The sequence below is a fragment of the Caenorhabditis remanei genome, chromosome II, assembly GCF_010183535.1.
Source record: "Caenorhabditis remanei strain PX506 chromosome II, whole genome shotgun sequence".
NCBI classification, from domain to species: Eukaryota; Metazoa; Nematoda; class Chromadorea; order Rhabditida; family Rhabditidae; genus Caenorhabditis; species Caenorhabditis remanei.
Window position 1 is genome coordinate 3,154,806 of NC_071329.1, and position 26,501 is coordinate 3,181,306.

Below are 26,501 nucleotides of genomic sequence, written 5' to 3' on the forward strand. Positions count from 1 at the left end.
TGTGGGCGGAGCCTAACAAAAAGTGGGCGGAGCTTTGAAATAAGATTGATAGAATGAGACATTATAAATGAGGAATGGAGAGAAAGAAATCGGAAGCAATTGCGGGAAAAAGTGGGCGGAGCTTGGAGGAAAATGGGCGGGGCTTAACATAAAAAAACGATAAAAATAGCGATTTTTGACTGAAAAACGTGAGAAAATTGTCAGGAAACACAAAAATTGAGAATAAACTGGATTTTCAGCATTTTTTGACGAAAAAATACAGATTTTGAACGTTTACAAACAATAAAAGTGAAAAAAAAAACACTTATTTCAGTGATTTTTGGCAATTTTCAGCTGAAAAACATCTCAAAAATCGATTTTGTCTACGATTTTCCTCCAAAAAATTGAGAAAAAACCGGATTTTCAACATTCGAAATCGATAAAAATCTCGAGAAAACTCATTTTTCAGTGATTTCCAGCAATTTTTGACGGAAAAATACCAATTTTAGCCGATTTCAGACAATAAAAGGGGAAAAATAGTCGAAAAAACTGATTTTTCAACATTTAAAACATAAAAAATTCAATTTTTAGCGATTTCAGGCAATCGCCATTCAACTTTTTCAGCAATTTTCAGCAATTTTTGACTAAAAAATTATGACGATTGCGATTTTCAGTGATTTCAGACAATAAAAAATGGAGAAATCGTCGAAAAAACTCATTTTTCTACATTTAAAACATTAAAACATTCGATTTTTAGCGATTTCAGACAATAAAATCGCAATTTTCTCCTCAATTTTCAGTTTCCCCCTGCAGGAACACCACTGTCAACAACGGCGTTCACTCCCTCTTCCTGTTTGACGAGCCGTTCCGTCTGGAAGCGTGCTTCCATAATTTCGTGATAAGTATTGAGGAGAATGAGATCTTCAATGAATACTCCGTGTAGTTGTCCTTTCGAGATGGATAGGATGTGTACGCTGGAAATAGAATGAAGAGATGAGTATAGAGGAAAATTTCATTGGAAATTCATAGAATTTCAAAGTGTTCTAGGGGTCAGAAATACGAGAAAAATAGCGATTTTTGACAAAAAAAAAGTCAGAAAACACAAGAAAATCTCATTTTTCAGTGAATTTTCAGCAATTTTCAACAAAGTTTTTAATTTTTTCCACAATTTTCGATCAAAAAATTGAGAAAAAACCGGATTTTCAGCATTTTTTTTTAGCGATTTCCAGTATTCTAGGAACAAAATTATATGATGGGAAGCTGAAGACGTGGGGATTCTGAATCCGGTCTCAACATTTTTAAATTTTGATATCGGACAAAGTTATGGTACTTTCAGAATCCTCACGTTTTCAGCGTTTTAATGATATCAGAATCATATGGAATCAGTATCACTAGAAAGCTGAAACCATTGGAATTTGAAAATATCGAGTTTTTGGGTGAAAATTCCAGATTTTCCACAGAAAAATCTGCATAACTATGTTCAATTTCTTGTGATACCGATGTCATCTGAACCTGGTGTAAATTTGACGCTGAAGACGTGAAGATTCTGAATCTGTTTCCAGATTTTGAAAATGATGAATTTGAACAGAGTTATGGAGATTCTAATGTGGAAAATCTGGAATTTTCTGACAAAAATTCGATATTTTCAAATTTCAAAAAAAAATATGTTTTAAAAAAACCGTCAGCATTCTGAATCTTTTTTTTTGAAATTTGAAAATATCGAGTTTTTGGGTAAAAATTTCAGCTTTTCTACACAAAAAATGCTCAAGTTCATCGTTTTCAAAATCTGAGAACAGATTCAGAATTCTCACGTCTTCAGTTTCCCGATGATATCAGAATCGAATGGAATCGGTATCACTAGAAAGCTGAAGACGTCAGGATTCTGAATCAGTTTTCAGAATTTGAAAAGCTTCAGAATGAACACATCAAAACCGTCATAATCCGGTTCGTTCTGAAAATTTCCAAAATCTGAAAATAGACTCAGAATCCTCACGTTTTCAGCTTAAAATTTATATCAGATTCAGATTAAATCGACATCACTAGAAAGCTAAAGACGTTACATTTCTGAATCTCTTCAGATTTTGAAAATTTTCAGAAGAAACCAGTTTATGACGGGTTTGGGCAGTTTATTCTGAAGGTTTTCAAAATCTGAGAACAGATTCAGAATCCTCACGTCTTCAGCTTTCTAGTGATACCGATTTCATCTGAATCTTCTATCATTGGGAAGCTGAAGACGTACGGATTCTGAATCCGGTTTCCAAATCTTTAAATTTTCGAAATTGACAAAGTTATGCATTTTTTATTCTGAAGTTTTCTGGTTTTCATCCTTCAACTTTATACCAGATTCAGATGGAATCGGTATCACTAGGAAACTGAAGACGTGAGGATTCTGAATCCAATTCTAGATTCTGAAAATGAAATGAAACTCACAGTTGAGATCTCAATTTCTTAGGCATCTTCTCGACATAGTCCAATTGTAGATTGAGAGCCCACGGACAGTGTCCATTTGCACGGATGAACGTCTGAAAATTGAATAATCGAGAAATTTAGAAGAATTTCAGTCCAAATTTTCAAATGTTTAGGTTTCCGGATGTTCTAAATTCTTGATTTTTGAACCTTCAGCAAAAAAAAGTACATTTTTTGGTCGAAAACTTTATAGGAAATTGAATTTTTGACCTAGAACAGTGGTATTTTTTGTCGAAAAATACATTTTTCAGTGTAAAATTGGTTTTGAAATTGAAAAATCTATTTAAAAGACTGTTTTTCTAAAGTTTTTCGTAAAAAATCGCCCGATTTTAGCCCAAAAATCGGAAAATCATCAAATTTTGCAAAAATTCGATAGAAAGTGGTTTGTAACTCACAAAATGAATGTTTTTGGAGTTTTTTGGTCGAAAATATCATGATTTTACGCCAAAAAATTGGAAAATTATCTAATTTTGGGCGAAATTTTCTAGTTTTTAAGCTTTTCAGAGTTATTTTGATATACTTTTCAGCCAAAAATCGGTTAAAAATAACGTTTATTGGAGTTTTTTCGCCCAAAAAATTGGAAAATCATCTAATTTTGGGCGAAATTTTCTAGTTTTTAAGGTTTCCAGCCAAAAACCAACCTCGTCGACCATCTTCTGCGACACCTTTTCTGCCATAAATAAATGAAAAGTAGAGTAACGTGTCGACCAAATTTTCGATGATTTTTGAATAGAAAATTGACGGATCACAATCGATAGGTGATCGAGTCGATGACCAGAAAATGAATCACGACTCGACGATAATCAAAAAGTCATGATTATCATCTCAAATTTATCGATGACTATCGACGATCATGATCAATGTTGATTATCGATAATTTTTCGACCGGCGATTATCGATAGTCGGTCGACGATTATCGATAATCGTCGATCGTCGCGGCGACCGGCGATTATCGACGATTAATCGTCGATAATGAGCAAAATTACAAGGCTCCGGAAACGGTTTTAAATGGCTCAAACTAGTCAAAAATGGTGTTTTGATAGATTTATGAAGCTACTCTATCAATTTACACCAAGAAACAGGCAAAAAAATTTTTTTCTTCATTTTTGAAAAATTTGAAAAAAATATTTTCTAATTTTTTTCAATTTTTTTTTTGGTGGAATCAATAGAGGATTCTTACTAGACTATCAAAACACTATTTTTGACCAGTTTGAGTCATTCAAAGCCATTTCCGGAGCTTTGTAATTTTGCTCTTTATCGACTATCGATAATCATGAGTGATCATGATCGTCGATAGTCATCGATAATTTTGAGCTGATAATCATGACTTTTTGTTTATCGTCGAGTCGTGATTCATTTTCTGGTCATCGACTTAACTAAATTTTGATCAAATCGAAATGATTTTCCCGATTATCGTCGACTCTATCGATGATCATAGCGATCGACACGTTGCTCTAATGAAAAGTGAAGATTTTAGTGGAAAAAGCCGGTTTTTGATCAAAAATCAGTTATCAAATAAGAACATTTTAATTTTAAAAAAAGACGTTTTTTCGTCGAAAATGGTCCAATTTTAGTCCAAAAAACTCGGAAAATTATCTCATTTTCAATCATTTTGATGCTTTTCAGCAAAAACTATCAGTCAAACCAACCTCGTCGACCATCTTCCCGGACACCTTATCCGCCACTCCCATCACTAATCTCCACACAGTCGGATCTCTCAACTCCTTGGCACTTTCCATCCAATTCTTGACCAACATTGGCCAACTTCCCTCTCCAATCTTCTCACAAATCCGCATCGTCGTGAACATCGTCGTCATCGAATTCTGAAGGAGACGTCGTTCGATTTGAATATTGAATTGCGTCTCCATTTTTCGCTGTAATTCTTTATTCCGATCGCTGATAATCCGACGAATTTTCATCCATTGAAATCGATTCGTTGCGTACATTTCGGCGATTCTTTTCATATATTTCGTCTCACACGAGAACGTCATCGACGCCTTCAAAATGACGTCTTCATAATTCTTGTGATAAGTCACCGAGAGATTTTTCTGCGAGAAAAACGTGATCGCTGTCTCTAGAATGAATTGCAAATCGACACGATCGCGGTACTTATCGGCGGCTCCACGATTCCAATCCATTTCAGATTTTTCGAATTCGTCGCATTTTCGCTCGATTCGTGCCGTCATTTCGTTGATCGATTGGCGGGGTGTCAGGATTTGATCCACTGGAATAAGGGAATTCATTTTTTTTGAGTAAAAAATCGAAAATTTTGAGCTGAAAATGGAAAAAACTGAATTTTTCCTCAAGATTTGAAAAAATTACATTTAAGAAACTGATTCAGAAAAACCAGAATTTGGTGATGTAGTTTCGTGAAAATTGGGAGTTTCAGACAATTTAAAAAAAAAATCATTTCTAGTGCCAATGGAATTAATTCTAGGTCTCATTTGGGCTGTAAGTGACCGATGTTCATGTCAAAAATCTCAAATTTTTGTGAAAAATTGAGAATTTCAGACATTTATTGGATTAAAAGTGGGGAATATCAAACTCAGTATCAAATTTTAGCATTAATTTCGTGAAAAACTAGACATTTTTGAGATAAAAATTGAAAATTTTGATTTTTTGTATCGATTTCAGTTTTTCAGACAAAAATCGGTTTTTCAGAAGCAAAATGGATCGATTTATTAGTTATCAGCAGAAAATAGACAATTTGACAGTTTTTCAAGGTAAAAATGGCGAAAAATTCTGACTAAATTTTGAGTGGAAAATCTGTGTAAATGGGTCTTAATTACCCTAAATTGGCCTTAATTACCTCAATCGAGTAAAATTCCGAATTCCGAACTTTACTTAATTTTTGGGTAATTAAGACCAATTTAGAGTAATGAAGACCAATTTACACCGATTTTCACTCAAAATTCCTCTAAAAACTGTGGAAAAACTAGAAATTGTTGGATTTCTACAAAATTTACATCATTTTTGATGAATTTCACCGATTTTCACTCGAAATAAGTCGAAAAATTATAAGAAAAACTCGAATTTATATCATTTTTTGATGAATTTTGACTGACTTTCAGTTATTTTCAGAGACAATTTTCCCTCGTCTCTGAAACTCACAAAACACAAAAATTGAAAATCACGTCTTCAAACCGAATTTTTTGTTGAATATACTAAATTTCAGTTTTTTCAGACAATTTTTTAGAAAATTTGAGTGAAAAATCGGTGATAATTGGCCTTAATTGCCTAAAAATTAAGTTAAATTCCGAATTGGACTTAATTAGGCAATTAAAGCCAATTTTCAACGATTTCTTTTCCATAGTTCCTAGTCTAGGAACTTCCTAGATGAATTTTGAGTGAAAAATCGGTGAAAATTGGCCTTAATTACCCAAAATTTAAGTAAAATGTCGAATTTTGAATTGTATTTTACTTAATTTTTAGGTAATTTCAGCCGAAATTTGAAAATGCGACGAGAAAGAGTGTGCGAAATGGAGAGACGCAGACACACTCTCTCTCGTCGCATTTTCGCCCACTTTGAAATCTTTCAGCGCCCAAAGCGCCTCCATAGGCACATCCCTGTAATTGAGGTCGATTTTCACCGATTTTTCACTTGAAATAAGTCTAAAAACTATGGAAAAACTAGAAATTGTTGGATTTCCACGGAATTTAGACCATTTTTGATGAATTTTGACCGAATTTCAGTTATTTTCAGACATCTGAAACTCACAAAACACAAAATCCAACGCGATATCCAACGCCTCACACAGTGCTTTGGCTCTCGGGAATTCCGGAATTCCCTCTGCATTTCCGTGAATCTCATCTCGATGTCCAATCATACGGAGAAGTGTCTCCATTGACGTCTTCATTTGTTGATGGAGTATCTGATTCTGAATCATTCCATTCAACACATCCATTTGCTCGATTTCATCCATTCCCATCACATCGGCCGCCAATTTCAATCGAATTTCACCAGCCGTTCGCTCGTCGATTATATAATTTCTTGCTTGAAGAATTCGAGAATATAATTGAATTTGGAGTGTCGGATAGGCGATTTGTGGGTGCTGAAGCGATTTCGGCCTGTTGTTTTCCATTCCGCCGGCAACGTCGAGGTCTTTTGTGAAGTTTGTCAAGTATTCCCATAGTTTTGTCTGGAAATGAGTAATATTGGTTGTTTTCAGTCGAAAAATGTGATTTTCGAGTGAAAACCTGATTTTTTAAAATACTTTTGAGCTTAAAATACGGAAATTTTCGATTTTTTGGTTGTTTTGAGTCGAAAAATGCGATTTTAGGAGTGAAAATCTGATTATTATGGTATATGTAAAACTGAAAATACTGTTTTTTAAAATAATTTTTTATAATTAGTTGATCGGCGTTTTTAAGTCGAAACAAACAGTTTTATCAGAAACCAGCCTGTCTCCCCCGTCTTCGGCGGTTGAGCCGGCTTTTCTCTCTTCATTCACGTGGTCATTGAGTTTCGAATGTGCCCGCATGGCTGAGTGGTCTAAAGCGGGTGTCGTGTTCAAAGGACGCTAGTTCGGTTTTGCCCGCTGGCTAAGTTTCTCTTCTCTTTCCAAAATCGTTGCGGACAGCGCCTCAGACAGACAGACAACGCCCAATTGTCTTTTATATATTATATTATTATTATTATTATTATTTATTTACGTATGCTCGATACGTGAAGGTTAATCAATTAAAATTAAAAATAGAATACAAAAAAAAGAAATACAATAAAAAGAAGAGGGGAAGTCAAGTCCAGAAATGTCAGAATCCGTGTTTCCACTAGGGCTTTTGATTTACTATTTTATTCAGCACTCTGTTTGTAAAAAATAATCTGCCTATTTTAGTTTTTGATTTCTTCCATCGGTAGGAGTGGCCACGCCTGGTTTTTGTGGGAGAGTAACTAAAGTAATTGTTGTGGTCGATTGCAATTTTACCTAGTAAAAGTTTTTGAAAAAATTTTACGTCAAAATGTTCCCGCCGATCTTTGAGAGTTTGTAGGTTGTAGTCTATAAGGCGTTCAGAAGCATTCCTGTATTCTGAGTCCGTATTAAGAATTGTTTTACGCGCCACTCGAAACATTACTCTTCTAGTGAAATTATTTTGAACCGCCTCTATGGATTTCATTGTTTTCATATCCGTTGGGTTGGAAAATATATAAGAATGATATCGGTATTTTCAGCCGTTTTTAGTCCTGAACACTGCGTTTCGCAGTGAAAAGTCTTAGTTTAGGGTCCAAGAACAGTAAAAATCAAAAATTTTCGCTTAAAAAACGGTCAGAAATCCCATTTTTAATCAAAAAACTCATACTTTGGTGCCAAAAATTCAGATTATAGCCGAAATGCAGGACAAAAATAAAAAAAATTTTTCGTTAATAATGGTAAAAATCTTCGATTTTCGCTAGAAAACTCATATTTCCAGCCAAAAAAACATCTCAAAATCTTAAAAATCTTTGATTCGTAGCCAAAAAGACTAATTTTTCTCTAAAAAAACAGTCAAAAACCCGATTTTTACCCGAAAAACTCACTGTTTTCCAACTTAACGCCTAAATATCTCAGTTTGGGGACCAAACACAGCCAAAAATCATGATTTTTTGCTGAAAAACAATCAGAAATACCGATTTTACTCAAAAAACTCATATTTTCAGCCAAAAACCTGTCAAATCTTAAAAATCTTTGTTTCGTAGCAAAAAAGTCTAATTTTTCACAAAAAAAAAAGCCAAAAAAACCCGATTATCACTCGAAAAACTCATTTCGAAAAACAATTTCCAGCCAAAATTATCTCAAAAGCCTGAAAATCTTGTTAGTTTCATTGCCAACATCACAATTTTTCGCTAAAAAACCGGTTAGAAACCCCAAAATCTCAGTTTTGTGACCAAATATAGTCAAAAATCTAAATTTTTGACTCGAAAAACTCTTTTTTTGCTCTTAAAATCCCATTTTTAGTGTCAAAATTTCCAGATTTTTTCATTTTCTCCCATATTTCTCATTGTTTCTCATTACCTGATACTTTCTCAAATTGCCTCTCGACACATCCGTCACAATATGCTTCTTCAACACCCCACACTCTGGCAACTCCATCGTCTCTCTCAGTTGATTCAACCTCTCCAGCCGTGTCTCCTCAGCGATTCCTCTCTCAAACCACGTCGTCAATTTCTCTCCAACGATTAGAGCCATCGCATGTTTCATCCGTGGATAGTTCTCCAGAATCTTCTTAATCTCATCGTCATTCTCGAACACATCCTTCAAAAGTGTCACCATTTTCGCCGGTTTCATCTGATAATATATCATTTGACGGTCTCGATACTGAAATTTCATCTCAATCAGTGCCAACATGTATCGAATTAGAATCTGATCGAGAACTCGTGGGCTTTTTTGAGTGATTTCATGCCGGTTATTGATCAGATACTTCAGAATCTTCTTGCCGACGTCGAGACACGCGGATTCAGAATATTGGGGTGTCGGATGGAAATTCGCGTGAGACGATGCGAACATATCACGCGGAATCCACTCGGAGATCACTTGTTCTGTCGTCGTGAAACAGCCGCTCTGCAATTTTATAATTAAAAGTAAAATTGACTGAAAAATAAGGAAATTCTCCTTAAAAATTCCAAAAAAACACGAATTTTTAGCCCAAAAATTGCTTGAAAATCGTCATTTCTCTGGTGACCGACAGAGTTGCATGGAAGTGAAAATTTCTTATCCGAAAGTCGGAAGTCGGAAGTAAAATTCCTTATCCGGAAGTCGGAAGTGAAAAAACGCCCGGAAGTCGGAAGTCGGAAGTCGGAATTAGATTTTTTCGCAAATATTCAAAAACTCCAAGAGAAAAGATTATAAAATTGGCGGAAATCAGTGGAAAACTAGGTTTTGGATGAAGAAAAGCCAATTTTCTCTCCTTTTAGACCATTTTTTCAAGTATTTCTGCGAAATATACTTTTCGGAAATTCCACAGTTACGGAATGACGGAAGTCGGAAATAAAATTCCTTATCCGGAAGTTGGAAGTCGGAAGTAAAATTCCTTATCCGGAAGTCGGAAGTGATTTTTCTTATCCGGAAGTCGGAATTCCATGCAACTCTGGCCAGCACTTGTAAACTAGAAAGTTCTTTCACTTGCAACCGATGGCCTAGAAACCCAAATAGAAAAGTTCGGTCACCAGAGCACTTTTTAAGCATTTTTGTGCATATAAGAAATTTGGAGATCTTGCTCCTTTATCGGACCATAGGGTTGATGTTTTCGCACGAAAGGTTGTAAGAAAGAGTTTGTCCAAAAATTTTGTGCATTTTTGGGCTGAAAATTCGTGATTTTTGAGTGTTATCATGAGAATTTTCCTCATTTTTTTTGCATATGGATTCCCGAATTATAGGCAGTTTTCAGCAGAAAAGAAGAGAGTTTTTCAGCCAATTTTAGCTTCAATTATAAGGAAACATCATGTAAACATGAGAATTTCCATTTCTTTTTTGCACACGCTGAAAATTCGTGTTTTTGGTGGAGATTTGAGTGTTATTATGAGAATTTCCATATTTTTCTGCACATTTTGCATATGGATTCCCGAATTATGGCAGTTTTCAGCAGAAAAAAAGGAGAGAATTCTCAGCCAATTCTAGCTTCAAATCAAAGTTGAGCGGAATGCGATTTTTGAAATGGCGGAAGGCGGAAGGCGGAATGAAAAAATTGGCAAAAAGTGGCCTTATTGTAAAAAAAGCTTTTAAAAAAGGTTAAATCTGTATTAAATTTCATTTTTTTGGTAAAAATTTGTAGTTTTGCTGCAAAAAACTCAAAAATATCAGTAAATTCGAGTAGACGAAACAAATTTTTCAAGCTGATATCCTCCAGGCGGAAGGCGGAAAGCGGAAAGCGGAAATAGGCAAACATTTAGCGGAAAGCGGAAGGCGGAATTCCGCTCAACTCTACTTCAAATATAAGAGTTTTGAGCATTTTTAAAGCATTTTTTCAGATTTTTTTCCCAAAATTTCAGCCAATTCCTTACCGAATGCATAAATTTGACACCCAACAGTTCCAACAATGGCTGTAAATAGTCCAAAAGCTCATAATGACACGACGATCGGAACACTTTTAACGATGGATACTCGACAAGATCCCACAATTCGAATGACATCACATCTTCCTCATTCTTCGCCGCCTCTTGATACGCTTCCGAGTTTTTAAAGTCGACTCGCTTGCATTTCGCATCCAATTCCAACATTTTCCTCTCGAACGCCACCCATTTCTTCGATTTGCACGCTTCTCGACCGCCCAGATGCTCACGGACGTGGCATCTGAACTCGGCGAGCAGTGAGAAGTATCTGTCCTTCTCAAACTTCTGAATCGCCTCTTCTGTATACCGTACTTTGGCGTGATTCAGGCCACCGATTCCACCGTCATCGCCGATTCGGGGAAGTCCGGAATTCCAGAAATTCCGGAATGCTTCCTCACGTTCGCGGTGATCTTCGATGGCGGCGAATCCAAGGTTATACTCCATCGTTGCCTAGAAATAATGGGATTTTTAGCACGAAATTTGAGTATTTTTCAGGGAAAAAACGGTAAAAACTGATATTTTTGGGAGGAAATTTAAGATTTTCAGCATGGAAATTCAGTATTTTTCAGAAAAACTGTCAAGGGAAGTCTTTGGAGACGCGGCTTTCAAACCATCTATAAATTCGGTTATAGGTATTTTCGACCACGGGGAGTCCATTTCTGCACTCAAAACTTGCTAAATGTCTCTCTGAACCGAGTTATGAGCTCTCAAACTTTAAACATTTTCGCATGGAATTCCAAATCGGCCGCATATACGCCACCGCGCTGTGCTTGAACGTTGCAAAAAATGCATACTAATCGCCGATTTGGAATTCCGTGTGAAAATGTTTAGAGTTTGAGAGCTCATAACTCGGTTCACAGAGACATTTAGCAAGTTTTGACTGCAGAAATGGACTCCCCGCGGTCGAAAATATCTATAAGCAAATTTATAGGTCGTTTGAAAGTGGCGTCTCTAAAGATTTCCCTTGTGAGATTTTCGTGAAAAAAACAAAGATATTTTCGGCAAAGTACTCGGAATTTTCAGAAAAACCGTAAAAATTGAGATTTTTAAGAGGAAATGGAAGATTTTCAGCACAAAAATTCAGTTTTTTTAAAGAAAAACTTAGATTCTTGAAATGGGGAAGTTGTCAACATTTTCAGTCAATTTTTGACACTTTTCATCCTGTGAAAAGTGGCAATAAACCATACTTGTCACGGGCCGGACCGGGCCGGGCCGAAATCAAGAAAATGTTCGGCCCGGCCCGGCCCGCTCGGCCCGTTTTGAAATATTTTATGAAATATTTTTGAAAATTTGATGTTTTTTTGGAAATTTTTTGAAAAAAAAGTTTTTGAATAAAACTTCAAAATTCAATAAAAAGGTAAATATGTATGATAATTTAAGCATTTTTTCTCTAAATTTTCGAAAAATTTCAGAAAATTGTGTTACAAAATGAGTACACATTTTTGAATCCGGCCCGGCCCTTGGCGGCTCGGGCCGGGCCGAGCCGGGCAGGCCCGATTTTTGACAAGTATGCAATAAACTAATTTCAGAAATTCAGAGCATCAGATTCGGTTTTTGCAGAAAACTTACATATTTTCGATCATTTTTCAGCTCAGAATTCGAGAAAATATGTTTTTCTATGACATTTCAAAATTAATTTTAATCTTTATCGTATAATTACTGCGACTGAAACAAAAACGATTCTGATATCAAATTTCCAGCGGATATTTGGGGAAAAACGGATAATTCAGCTTTCTAAGGAGGCTCATATAGTCGTTTTGTCAAATTTTCGTGTGAATATTTTCTGTGGAAAAGGTACAAAATTTTCAGAAAAATGAAATTTCTGCTGAATTGCGAAAATCACTAATTTCGAGAAATTTTTTGCTTTAAAATCGCAATCTACTCATAGGCATAGTTGTCAAGGCCCGGGCTGGCCCGAAGGCCCGGCCCGGCTTCAAAAAATGACCCTTTTTTTTCCAATTTTTTTTCGAAATGTTTTCAATTTTTCATCGGAAATGTGACCATTTTTGACTATTTTTCAGAATTTCTTCTAATTCTGACTGATAGTCGAAAATTTGACTTTTTCGCGAAAAAATAAATTTGAAAATTTGACTTTCGCGCCAATTTGCCCGGGCCTTCGGGACGGGCCGGCCCCGATTTCGCTGACAAAGCCCGGCCCGGCCCGGCCCGGGCCTTGACAACTATGCTCATAGGCCTGTTTTCAGCCCCGAATTCTTCTATTATACACGATTTTAAGTTTAAAATCGAATCTAAACGGAGAATCACATTTCTAAATTTCTCTGAAAATCCGGCATTTTCAGCTTTCAAAACCTCTAAATTCCCGGATTTTTAAGCTTAATCACCTGAATATTAGCCAACACCCTGGGTGTCTGTCCACAATGCAATAGCCATTTCAGATATCGAATATATACAGCCAAATGGAAATACCGAAATGCAGGCCAATCTTTGACATGTCCAACATGCGATAGAAGCGTCTTATGGGCGAGTCCATCCACCTTCTTCAAACATAAATCGAATGCTTGATGCAGTCTTTCAGCATCATAAGCATTCGAATCATACTGTATATAGTCCAAGTACTTGACCCAAACCATCGGTTCATGCGGGAATTTCTCACAAATCATTCGGTATTCCTCGAGAATTCTCTCCACATCCACATCGGTCTTCTTCATTAAATCACATTTCAGCAACTGCAATGTATGCACCATTCGACTCGCTTTAATCGCCTTCTCCACCATATCCAGATGACGTTCGGCGAGAGCTCGTGAATCAACTTTCATAAATGATCCCTTATTCTGTTCACTTTGCTCCTCTTCCAAATGAATCAACTCTTTGAGCGCATCGACGTCGGTGATATTGTTGCGATACGCTTGTTTCGCCACGTTGATTCGATCGATGAATGCGTCCGTTTGGAAGGCGCTGTCCGCGTCGAGTGGCGCGTCGTCCTGCAAGAATTTCAATCAATTTTTGGATTTTGCCATACATGAATGAAAAGTCCGCAATTTCAGGGAAAAGCTTTTTTCGACCTCGAATGGCTCCGGGACGTTTCGCAGCCGTGAGCTCCACAGCCTGAGGCTCCAATGATGAAAGTTGGTCAGAATTTTCTGAAGTATCAGAATCTGAAAAAAATGACTTCAGTCTTCCTTTAATTCCGTCAAAAATCAAAAATTCCTTGATACGGAATCCATACGTGTTTTTTTTGTATGGAATTGCAGACTTTTTAGGTCGAAAAAACTATTTTTAAAATAATTTTGGTCATTTTCAAGGAATTTATGTCATTTTGAAGAGATTTACGTCAATTTTCAAGGAATTTAGGTCATAGAATTGTAATTTTAATGGTATTCGAGAGGTTTCGGGACATTTCGCAGCCAGACATTTCGCAGCCGTGAGCTCCACAGCCTCAAGTGGACCGTTTTTTCAGTGATAACTTGACTTTTTCAGATAATTAATTGTTTGAGAAGTTATATAGAACAATTTTTGTGATTTTGAATAAGGGGACCACGAGAAATTTTGCCCAAAAAAACCACAAAAAATTTTGTTGAAAAATATCAAAAAATAGGTTTTTCTCGTAGAAGTAGTCGTACAAACAGAAAGTTTAGTTTCAGAAAATGACGAAAACCACTATTTCTACGAGAAAAACCTATTTTTTCATATTTTTCAACAAAAGTTTTTTTTGTGGTTTTTTTGGACAAAATTTCTCGTGGTCCCCTTATTCAAAATCACAAAAATTGTTCTATATAACTTCTCAAACAATTAATTATCTGAAAAAGTCAAGTTATCACTGAAAAAACGGTCCACTTGAGGCTGTGGAGCTCACGGCTGCGAAATGTCCCGAAACCTCTCGAATACCATTAAAATTACAATTCTATGACCTAAATTCCTTGAAAATTGACGTAAATCTCTTCAAAATGACATAAATTCCTTGAAAATGACCAAAATTATTTTAAAAATAGTTTTTTCGACCTAAAAAGTCTGCAATTCCATACAAAAAAAAACACGTATGGATTCCGTATCAAGGAATTTTTGATTTTTGACGGAATTAAAGGAAGACTGAAGTCATTTTTTTCAGATTCTGATACTTCAGAAAATTCTGACCAACTTTCATCATTGGAGCATGTGCAAAAAATCGCTCTAAACACCCTAAATTCCCGGCTCAAAAGGAGCCTAGATGGAACAGTTTTCACACGCGAATTTTTTCCATCGTGTAGTCCTCTCGGACAAAATTATCTCACAATTCCTCGTTTTCTCGCTTTTTTTCAACAAAACTTTGTGTATTTTCGATTTATATCATAAAAAAGAAGAAAAACACGAAATTTTGGTGAAAAATCGAGGAATCGAGAAATAAAAAGAAATTATTTTGTCCGAGAGGACTACACGGGGGCAAAAAAGGGAAACGCGTGGGAAAACTCTTCCACCTAGGCTCCTTTCGAGCCGGGAAAACGTGAATTTAGGGCGTTTAGAGTGATTTTTAGCACATACTCTAATGATTAAAGTTGTTTAGAATCTAAAATAAACAAATATGACTTCAGTCCTCCTTTAAAAACTTAATTCCTGTTTTATTTTGAATGGACAAAATGGGAATTCTGGAAGTCAAAATGTTTGAATTAAGAGAAAAGAGGATTACTGTATATGAAGGGAACTAAATAATATACCGAAAATGAAGCGAAAAACTTAAAATTCTGACATTTTTCAGCCGAAAACCCGAATTTTTTAGTATGATTTTAGCCAAAATTCTCGGAATTTCAGTTTTCCGATAATCCTCCTTTGCTAAAATCTAAAATTCCGGGAAATCGAAATCCCGGAAATCAGAAATTCCGGAATCCAGTATTTCGAAAATCCAAAACTCGGGGAATTCAGAATTCTGGAAATCCGAAATTCCGGTATTTCGCCAAAAAATCAATTCAAAAAATCGATTTTTCGACTGAAAAATGTTAAAATTTTCAGTTTTTTACTCTATTTTCCGTCCAAACTCCTAACCTGATTCAAAATATCCTTCTTTTGCACCAATTTCCAATACCCTTCCGCCGGTTTCTTCGTTTTTCTGAAGTACTTTTCACTTGGCACATGAGCGGCCGCTTCCGCCAGTTGTTTGTAGAATTCACGACATTCGCCGAGCTCTTTCTTCACTTTTCTCACTTCGCCGGCGTAAAGATTCTGCAATTTTTTTTTTGAAAATTGATGAGTAGTAAGTGCGCTCCATCGTAAACGAGAGTTTTCCTCGAGCCGAAACAGATTTTTACCGTTTTTAGCTATTTTTCCTTCAAATTTATCAAAAAAATTACAAAAAATAGCGCAAAAATAGTCAGAATAACTGTCGGCAGAGCAAGTGCGCTCTACCGGCTCCATTACTTACCTCAAATAGATTGTGCTCTTTTTCGAGTCCAAGAATCTGATAGCATCCAAGATACATTGAAGCGACTTCTCGTTTTGGACATCCCAATGTATAGTTTTCCGGATCGAATTTCGTGTCACGGACTGCAAAAATTGTTTTTTTTTGTATTGAAATGTTAGCACTCTTACAACTGCGCTCTACCGAAACGTCCCTGAAAAATGTCTCTTTTTCTCTGCGTCTCTCAATTTTGCACACTATTTTTTTCGATTTCGGTAGAGCGCAGTTGTAATAAATGTGTATAATAGCACGGCACGCTTCTTACAACCGCGCTCTACCGAAATCGAAGAAAATTGTGTGCCAAATTGAGAGATTCAGAGAAAAAGAGACATTTTTCAAGGGGGAATAACATTTTCAATCAAAATTTTGCCAAAAAATAGATGATTTTTCGATTTTTTGTGGTAAAATCGGGTCATTTTCAATGAAGAAACTCTTAAAAATGGATTTTCTAACTAAAAAACACGTTTTTCGATAAGAAATACCACTTTTCTGAGTCAAAAATTCAACTTCTAATCGATTTGCTGACCAAAAAACCGACTTTTTGAGCAGAAATGCAAATTTTCAATCATTTTCCCGATTTAAAAACTGATTTTTTGTTCAAAAATAGGTTTTTCCAATCGATTTTCCCGTTTAAAAATCGGTTTTCTCTTCATTTTAGGAGTTAAAAACGGATTTTGTACTAATTTTTGGGTCTGAAATATCAATTTCCGACTGGAAAAATGACTAAAAAACGATTTTTGGACGAAAAATTCACTTTTAACTGATTTTTTTTACCAAAAATAGGAAATTTCCCCTTTTGAAAATCGCTTTTTCCACTAGAAACTTCACTTTTTACTCATTTTCGGGTGTGAAATACCAATTTTCGACTGGAAAAATCACTAAAAAACGACTTTTTGGGCAAAAATTTTTTGCTTTTCGATCGAAATTTTGCAAGATTTTCTGTTTAAAACCCTGTTTTTTTGACCAAAAATCGGCTTTTCTCTTCATTTTAGGAGTTAAAAACGGATTTTTGGCTCAATTTCGGGTCTAAAATTTCAATTTTCGACTGAAAAAATCGAAAAATTCACAATTTTCCGTTCAAAACTCACTCAAAATCTGTGCACTCAAATCTAAAATCTCATAATCCTCTTTCAGCGTCAAAAACTCGTATTTCGGCCGTTTAACCGCCGATTTTCGTTTGGGCGACTCTCTTCTACTGCTTCTTCTACTGCTTCTGGAATCAGAATCCGACGACGAGGATTCTGAAGACGATGAATGGCGATGACGTCTGCTCTTCTTGCTCTTTTTCTTTTTACGGCTATCATCACTTCTATCTCTTCTGGAGTCACCACGACGTCTTCTGGAGCTCTCACGACTTCTGGAACGACGTCTACTACTGTACGATGATGAGGCAGCAGAAGACGTCGGACGTCCCCACGATTCTGAATCCACTTCCATCGGTTCGTCGGAATACGGATTACGGGCGGGACGGTCGGGGAATGTGTGGAAGGAATTGGCCGGTGGAATTCTGGCGGTGGTACTCTTACGACTTCTGGAAGATTTTTGCGTTTTTGATGGGAAAATAAGTGAAAAATCGGCGATTTTAGTTAAAAATTGTGTTTTTTGTAAAAATTAGGCCGAAAAATAGGTTTTTGAGGGCGTTTCCAGTGAGAAAATGGTAAAAAATCGGCGATTTTAGGTAAAAATTGTCATTTTCTGTGAAATTTAATTCAAAAAGTGGGTTTTCAGGTCGTTCTCGATAAGAAAATAGTGAAAAATCGGCGATTTTCGTTAAAAATTGTCATTTTTGTGAAATTTAGTTCAAAAAATGGGGTTTTGAGCGCGTTTACGATGAGAAAATAGTGAAAAATCGGCGATTTTAGTTAAAAATTCAGTTTTTTTGTGAAATTTAGTTCGAAAAATGGGTTTTTGAGGGCGTTTTCGGTGAGAAAATAGTGAAAAATCGGCAATTTTAGTTAAAAATTCAGTTTTTTTGTGAAAATTAGTTCGAAAAAAAGGGTTTTCAGGGCATTTTTGAAGAGAAAAAAGTGAAAAATAAAAAATTTTAGAAAAAATTGTGATTTTTCGTAAAATTTAGCTTAAAAAATGGGTTTTTGAGGGCGTTTTCGGTGAGAAAATAGTGAAAAATAAGGTATTTTCGTTAAAAATTGTGATTTTTTGTGAAATTTTGTTTAATTGGCTCAAAAAGGCTTGTTTCAAGGGATTCTTTGGTGGGAAAACAGTCAAAAATTGCTGAATTTCGATTGAAATTTCAGATTTTTACGGTTTTTTTTCTGAAAAAAGTTGAAGATTTGCTCCAGTTTTTCGAGTTTTTCAGTTTTTTGCATTTTTTGAGCTGAAATTTTGTATTTCCAGCTTGAAAAATTAAATTTTTACCCGTTTCTACATTCTTTTGTCCGAAATTCGCATATCTGATTGAAAAACTCGATTTTTATGGAAAAAATCGATAAAACCAGTCGAAATCAATGAAAACAACTGTAAAAATGTGGGTTTTTCACCGCAAATGTCTAAATTTCACTTTTATTGCCAAAATTTCCAAGTTTCGTCATAAAATTCTGCTCAGAATCGTAAAAATTTCAGTTTTACTGAAAAAATTCCATATTTTTATGCTCAAACTTGATTTTTTCCCAATTTTTCGGATTTTTTATCGATTTTTCCTCCTGAATTCAATTTTCGCACTCAAAACTATGTTTAACTAACCCATAACCCGGTTTCAACTTCTCCGGAAGTGTGAAAACGTGTTCAGCGGCGACTTGCTGATTAGGCTCCAGTTTCATCTGAAAATTACTCGATTTTTCTCAAATTTTCAGCATTTTTTCTTCAATACCCTCACTCCGCCACACTCATCATCACTAGAGCTCTCTCCATACCCGCATTGCTGAAAAACCGCGTCCTCATTCTCTTGTGCCAACTGATTTTTTTTCGTTTATCAGATTTTTTTTCTGAAAAACGAAATTTTAGATGTTTTTCAATAGAAAAAAGATAATTACAGCTTGTATTTGAACCGCATAACGTGTTCTCGAGTTGAGATCGTTGGAGGGTCCGGGAATTTCTGAAAAAAAACTTATTTTTTTATTTTTCAGAAATTTTTTTCAAACTAAATTTTTTATTCAAAACTTACGTTTCGACGGTCCACCACCGCCCGCATTATACGCCGGGAACATTTCTCACTCTGAAAAATCGATTTTTATTCGGGAAATCCGGTTTTAAAGCGGATAAAACCGGTGGAAAATCAGTGGAAATAATAAAAATGCAAAATACGTTGAGAAATGCAAACGCGCTCCAATGAGAACATAAAAGCGCGGAAGTTTAAAATTTGTTTTTGCTGGCGCGATTCTCGATGACGAGTTTTGTGTCAGTAAAACCCTTGCGCGGAAATTTATTTTTGCCCGAATTATTTTTTCGGTAAAAACCCGATTTTCTTAGATTTCGGAGGATTTTTTTGAAGTTTCTGGTGTGAAAAATCGTGTTTTTCGACGATTTTTGACCTAGAAATGCTATTTTTTCGCGAAAAATGCCGCAAAAACATGATTTTTAGGATTTGAAAAATGATGAAAATTTTTCAAAAAATTATTTTGAAGTGTTCCCTAGGTTCTCGCAGTTTTAAACCATTTTCATCAGTTTCTCCATCAAATTTCATTATTTTTGGTGTGTTTCCATAATTTTTAGCCGCTTTTCCTCTATTTTTCTCGATTGTTGCATCATTCCTCCCCAAAAACCTTCTAAATCTCCCATTTTCAGATGTCTTGGTTATTCGGTGTGCAGAAAAAACGCGACTCCACAAATTCCGGAGGACTTTCAGGCGGCCGGGGCGCCCGGAGGTCCTCAACAACCGGGTCAGCAGCCAAAACCCGACCAGGGTAACAGTAAAATGGCGTATTCTTTCGATTCGACGGCGCTGGAGCGAGCAGCAAAGGCCGCCCGTGATCTAGAACGTTTTCCGAATGCCAAAGAGGCTTTAGAACTGTCGAGAATGCAAGAAGTCACTCGCCAGAAGGAAGTGGAGAATGAGACGAAGAAAATTGAGGCTCAACTCGCTAATATGAAATCAGAACATATTCGAGTCGCTGAAGAGGAGAGACGAAAGACTCTCGGAGAGGAGACTAAGCATGCTCACTCGGTATGGCCTTTTCGGCCGGAAATGTGCAAAAAAAAATGGCTGAAAATCGGGATTTTTTGGTAGAAATATCGTCAAGAAGCGTTTTTTTTGGCTCCTGACATTATTTTCTCACAGAAAATCTATATTTTCACCGTCGATTCGTTTTGAATTCAGAAATTTTGTGGTTCTGACTGAAAATAGACGGAATGTCAAAAAATTCTGGCTTTAAGAGCTAAATTCCAGCTTTGAACCTGCATTCTCCTCCTGGATGCATTTTTGATTAGAAAAAAAGACGATTTTGAGAAAATGCAGTCAATTTTGAGCGAAAAACGACTGTTTTCTTGTTTCAAACAGCCAATTTTCACCTTTTGAGCATATTTTTCATCTAGACGTTTGATTTTGGCTCAGAACACATATTTTCATTGAAAAAAACGCATTTTTGATCAGAAAACTGTCCAAAAACCACTTTTTTCGAGCAAAAACTCAGTTTTTACTGTGAAACATGCAGAAAAATGACCTTTTCTCTCCCAAAATTTAGGTTTTCAGTCGGGATTCAGATCTGGCAGTTTAGAATCATTTTTTCGTCGAAAATCAAGTTTTTCAAGCTAAAAATGCGTTTATACCCAAAAAATTCGGTCATTTTTCACACCAAAACTGTTATTTTGACTAAAAACCGATGAAAAATCGACTTTGTGGCTGAAAACCAACTTTTTCCACCTCGAAATTTCATTGTTTTAACGGAAAATTCAGAATTTGTGCAAAAAACAGCTGAGAAACTTCAATTTTTGACTGAAAATTTTCTTTTCACATTTTTTTTAACTCAATTTCAGCTTTAAAAAAAGTCATTCGGGTTGGAAAACAGCTCAGAAAGCTGAATTTTTGATGGAAAACCGGCGTTTCACCTCAAAATTTCATTTTTTACGAAAAATTCAAAATTTCAGCAAAAAAAATCAGCTCCAAAAGCTCCATTTTTGACTGAAAAGTGGCTTTTCACATCGAAATTTTGCAATTTTGTCGATCTTTGGACTAAATGTGACCCTTTTTTTTCATCTCAAAAAGAGATTTTTCACGAAAAACTCAAAATTTCAGCGAAAATTAGCTCAGAAAGCTCCATTTTTGACTGAAAAGCGGCTTTTTACTCTGAAATTTTACTGTGTTGTCGATCTTTGGACTAAATGTGACGAAAAACCCATTTTTTCCATCTCAAAACGAGATTTTCACGAAAAACTCAAAATTTCAGATAAAAACAGCTCAGATGCCTCTTTTTGACTGAAAATTGGCTTTTTACTTCGAAATTTTACTGCTTTGTCAATTTTGGACTAAATGTGGCGAAAAACGCATTTTTTCCATCTCAGGATGAGATTTTTCACTAAAAAAATTCAGAATTTCTTTTTTTTTTTAACTGAAAAGTGGCTTTTCACTTTGAATTTTTTCAATTTTTATGCTCAAAATTTGCTTATCTCCTAATTTTCAGCGCGCCGAGTATCAAGACCAACTGGCCCGTAAACGTGCGGAAGAGGAGCTCGCAATGAAGGCTCGAATGCAAGAGGAGAGTCTCCGAAAGCAAGAAGAATCAGTGAAAAAGCAAGAATTGCTTCGAAAACAGACGATTGAGCACGAGTTGGCACTGAAACACAAATACGAATTGGAGAAGATTGATGCGGAGACACGGGCGAGAGCCAAGGCAGCAAGAGACAATCGAGACGTAAATTTGGAGCAAATGAAGCTTCATGAGGAAGAGAACCGAAAAACGGTCATTGAGAAGATCAAGACGAGCGGAGAGCTCATTGGCTCGGGGCTCAATCAGTTTTTGAGTGATAAGACGAAGATTGCGGCGGCTGTCGGAGGGTTGACGGCGTTGGCGGTTGGATGGTACACGGCGAAAAGGGGAACTGGCATCACTGCACGTTATATTGAGTCGAGATTGGGAAAACCGAGTCTTGTTAGAGAGACATCGAGGATTACGCCGTTGGAGATTGCAAAGCATCCGATTAAGGTGCGGAGAAAAAAAATTTAGTAATCAAAATTGTTTTTGTAATTATTTGATTTCTACCATACTTGCAACATATCGGCCCGGCCCGTCGGCCCAACCCGGCCCGGCCCGGCCCGGCTCGGTCGGCCCGGTGTCAAAAAATGAGCACAATTTTTTCACAAAATTTTTTTGAAATTTTCGTCAAAAATAGTAAAAAATCCTATTATCGAAATAAAAAAGTTCCGACATTTTTTTCCTCGTCGGTGTTTGCGGACTCAAGCCAAAATTATCAAATTTTGGCTTGAGTCCGCAAACACCGAGGGGGAAAAAATGTCGGAACTTTTTTGTTGCGACAATATGTAAACTTGAGTTTTATCGATATGTAAAAACATAGTCGAAAATTCGATTTTTTGCGAAAAAAATCAAAAAAATGAAAATTTTCAAATTTTTGTACTGTGACCCGGCCCGTTGCAAGTATGATTTCTACCCATTTCAACGGAAAAAAAGTCCGAAAAAATCACGAGAAACTAGCGATTTTAATGATTTTCCATAGTCTGGCACAATATTTATCGGTTTCTGATGGAATTGCACGTAAAAAGTCGCATAAATTCTACAAAACCACAATTTTCGTGACTTTTCTTGGAAAAAATAGCTCAAAAACGCTGAAAACTCTATTCAAAGGATTTTTCCATTGTAAAAACAGCTGAAATTTGAGTTTCACAGCGATTTCAACTGTTAGACGAGGACCGAATTCATATTTTTTGATTGTAGATTTCAATACTTCAGAAAATTCTAACATGAAACTTTTATTATTAGCGAATACGCTAAAATTCGCACTAAACGCCACAATTCCCGTTCATCTGACGCTTTGGTGGAAGATATTATCCGCGCGGTCGTGTATTGTCCTCTCGGACAAGATTTTTGCTCAATTCCTCGTTTTCCCACTTTTTCCAACAAATTTGCTGTCTTCTTTTTCAATTTAAATCGCGAAAAGTTGTTGGAAAAAGTGAGAAAACTAGGAATTGATCAAAAATCTTGTCCGAGAGGACTACACGACCGCGCGGATAATATCTTCCACCAACGCGTCAGATGAACGGGAATTGTGTAGCGATTTTTAGCATATCCGTCAAAAATAACAGTTTCTTAGAATTGTCTGAATTATCGGAATCTGTAATTTAAAAATTATGACTTCAGTCCTCCTTTAATACTTGAAATTGCTGTGAAACTTAAAAAATGTGATATTTTTATTATAAAAACGTGTTTGAACAGAGTTTTGAGCGGTATTCGAGCTATTTTTTCCGAGAAAAGTCACGAATATTGTGGTTTTGAAGAATTTTCGCGACTTTTCACATGCAATTCTATCAGAAAACGTTAAATCTCTTCTAAAATACCGAAATTCTTAACATTTGCAACCTATTCCAGACAATCCAAATGATGACTCGTCAGAAGAAGGATCCCTTGGAGGGAGTCGTTCTCTCTCCAGCACTCGAACGTCGTCTTCGTGACATTGCCATCACCACATCGAACACGAAACGCAATAATGGTCTCTTCAGAAATGTAATGTTCTACGGACCACCGGGAACCGGAAAGACTCTTTTCGCAAAGAGTTTGGCTCAACACAGTGGTTTAGACTACGCGGTGCTCACAGGAGGAGATATTGCTCCATTGGGTCGTGACGGTGTTTCAGCCATTCATAAAGTGTTCGATTGGGCTGGGAAGTCGAGAAAAGGACTGATTGTTTTCATTGATGAAGCGGACGCTTTCCTTCAGAAACGATCGAAAGACGGAATGTCGGAAGACACTCGTGCCGCGTTGAACGCCTTCTTGTTTAGAACTGGAGAACAGTCCAGGAAATTCATGTTGGTCGTTGCTTCCAATCAACCCGAGCAATTCGATTGGGCTGTTAATGATCGGTAAGAGAGTCTCGAATGGCGCAGAGAGAATTGGCTAGAAATTGACTATTTGAAGGCTAATTTATCGGAATTGGCTGAAAATCGGCGATTTTCAGCACATATTCTATAGTTTTCATTCGAAAGCTATCAACTTTCAGAGAGCTGAAAAATTCCAAGATCTTGCATTTTCTCGTTCAAAAATCAAGTTTTTTTGAATCAAAAACATGATTTTCAACATCTGGAAGTCTGTTTTGAGTGCAGATTCGCATTTTATGGACATTCTCTGTATTAATACTCTAAAAACTGAAAACTCTCCGAATTGTGAATTTTCAGTCTGGTCGAAATTCCAAAGTGGCCGAACTTTTAGTTTTCCAGTTTCTAGGTCGTGTCAAAAAAAAAAAAAAAACATAGTGTCAAAAAATGATGAGAGTTACAGTCAGGCTTGGTCGGAGTCGGAGAATCGGATAATCCGATTCTCCGATTCTCCGACTTTTTTCGGAGAAATTATCCGTCGGATAATTCTCCGACTTTTCATTTCGGAGAAATTATCCGAAATTCTCCGATTCTCCGAAAAAAAAGTCGGAGAATTTCGGAGAATACCGGAGACGACGACACTCAAAACCCTGTTTTGGTGATATTTCTACTGGTAAACGCTTTTAATGATGATAAAACATGTTTTAGAAAGGTGAATTCTGAAAAAAGTAACAGAAAATCCGTTTTAGAAGCATTTTTGGGAACATTTTTGGATTCTCCGAAATTCTCCGATTCTCCGAGAAAAAAAGTCGGAGAAAATCTCGGATATCCGAATCTCCGACTTTTTTTTCGGAGAAAAAGTCGGATATCCGATTCTCCGACTTTTTTTCGGAGAAAATTTCGATTCTCCGATTCTCCGAAAATTTTTCTCCGACCAAGCCTGGTTACAGTTACAATAGATTTTCTGCTCGAAAATTCCAGAATTTCAATTTTTTTTTGTTCAAATTATTGGGAATTTGAACGAATTTTTGAATTCGAAAAACCGGTTTTTACCTTACTTTCTCAATTTTTCCCAAAAATGTCGAATTTTTGACTATTTGACTAAACTTCAGAATTCAATCAAACGATAGTTATGCATCAAAAAATTGAAATTTTTAATGTAAAATTTCAAAAAAATTCAAAAAATTTGGTAAAAAATAGGTACCTTTTTTGAAGCCGGGTCGGGCCTTGAAAATTCTCTACCGGCCCGGCCCGGGCCTTCGGGCCGTAAATTTGCAAGTATGGTTTTTACCGAAGTTAGTCCTCCTCCCTCCCTAAACTCCGCCTTCCTTATTTTCAGTCTTGATCAACTCGTCGGAGCGATTTTGGAGCGATTTTTAGAATATGAGTCAATAATAAAAGATTTTTAGAATATTCTGAAGCATCGGAATCTGCAATTTTAAAAATGAAGAATGAAGTCCTCCTTTAGAGATTTTAAGCGATAAAATCAAGTTTTAGACGCATTTTAGCTGCAAAAATTGCTGAAAATCTTTTTTTTTTTCCCCCGTTTTTAGCCATTAAATTCTTTTTCAGTCTCGATCAACTCGTCGAGTTCACACTTCCCGGAAACGAAGAACGCGAGCGTATCCTCCTCCAATACTTCAACGAGCACATCGTCGTGCCAGCAACAAGTGGTTCCCGTTCTCAACGTCTGAAACTCGACAGTTTCGATTGGGTGAAAAAATGCAATGAGATTGCGAAAAAGACGAGCGGAATGAGTGGAAGAGAGCTGAGTAAACTGGTCATCGGATGGCAAGCTTCGGCGTACGCATCGGAAACCGGTGTGCTCACGGAGGCGATTGTCGATAGGAATACGGCTGATGCTATGATTCAACACGAGCATAAAATGGAGTGGTTGGAGAAGGAACAGTTGAAAGCACGTCATCAGGAGACCAAGTTTGGAACCACGTTGAAGAGAGAGACCGCTGTTTAGATTTCACTTTCTTATTATTCTCCCTGTTTTCCCGTTTTTGTTACACCGTTTTCACCCGATTTTTAAAGATTTTTACAAATTTTTACAGAGAATTTGTGATTTAGAACTGGAATTTTGAAGGTTTTTGAGCATTTTTATGCTGAAAGTGACTTTTTTTTAGAGAATAACTGAAAAATTGAAATTTTTTGCCTGAAAACCGAAATTTTCAGTTTGAAAACTGGGACTAATTTTAAGGAGAATTTGTGAAAACAGAAATTTTGAAGGTTTTTGGGCTTTTTGAGGGATGAAAATGACGATTTTGAAGGTTTTAGCTGAAAATCGGTGTTTTTAGACTGAAATTTTCTGAGATTCAACTTTTTTGTTTCTAAAATTGAGAATTTTCAATAATTTTTGAATCTACAAAGCCGATTTTCAAAGAGAATTTGTGATCTGCAATTTTGAAGGTTTTTGAGCATTTTTAATGCTGAAAATGACTTTTTTGAGTGAATAACTGAGAAAAATGGAAATTTTTGAGCTGAAAATCGGTTTTTTCTGCCTGAAGTCTAGAATTATCGATTTTCTGAGATGAAAATCCGTTTCTCTGCTTAAAAATTCCAGAATTTTGGATTTTTTGAGCTGAAAATTGCAAATTCGAGCTCAAATAGTGTCAAAAAATGATGAAAATTACTGTTTTGGAGTCTGAAAATTCCAGAAATTCAACTCTTTTTGTTTCTAAAATTAAGAATTTCTACGAGTTTTT

General features: G+C 36.2%; 3 protein-coding genes across 3 annotated transcripts; 1 reads left to right on the plus strand and 2 right to left on the minus strand.

The window, feature by feature from the left end:
* Window positions 1-775: 775 nt before the first annotated feature.
* Window positions 776-19,018, minus strand: GCK72_004254 (uncharacterized protein; the record flags this gene model as incomplete). Its single annotated transcript, XM_053724569.1, has 13 exons — window positions 776-953; window positions 2,410-2,501; window positions 4,095-4,669; window positions 6,164-6,584; window positions 8,436-8,981; window positions 10,421-10,918; window positions 12,811-13,410; window positions 15,443-15,619; window positions 15,819-15,940; window positions 16,943-17,385; window positions 18,555-18,631; window positions 18,845-18,906; window positions 18,976-19,018. The coding sequence occupies 13 exons, from the start codon at window positions 19,016-19,018 to the stop codon at window positions 776-778; spliced, it is 3,834 nt and encodes a 1,277-aa protein (XP_053588763.1).
* A 707-nt stretch (window positions 19,019-19,725) lies between these two features.
* Window positions 19,726-25,762, plus strand: GCK72_004255 (uncharacterized protein; the record flags this gene model as incomplete). The annotated part of the gene is made up of 4 exons (XM_053724570.1): window positions 19,726-19,974; window positions 21,428-21,949; window positions 23,348-23,838; window positions 25,363-25,762. The coding sequence occupies 4 exons, from the start codon at window positions 19,726-19,728 to the stop codon at window positions 25,760-25,762; spliced, it is 1,662 nt and encodes a 553-aa protein (XP_053588764.1).
* Window positions 25,340-25,714, minus strand: GCK72_004256 (uncharacterized protein; the record flags this gene model as incomplete). The annotated part of the gene is made up of 1 exon (XM_053724571.1): window positions 25,340-25,714. The coding sequence occupies one exon, from the start codon at window positions 25,712-25,714 to the stop codon at window positions 25,340-25,342; it is 375 nt and encodes a 124-aa protein (XP_053588765.1).
* Window positions 25,763-26,501: the final 739 nt, after the last annotated feature.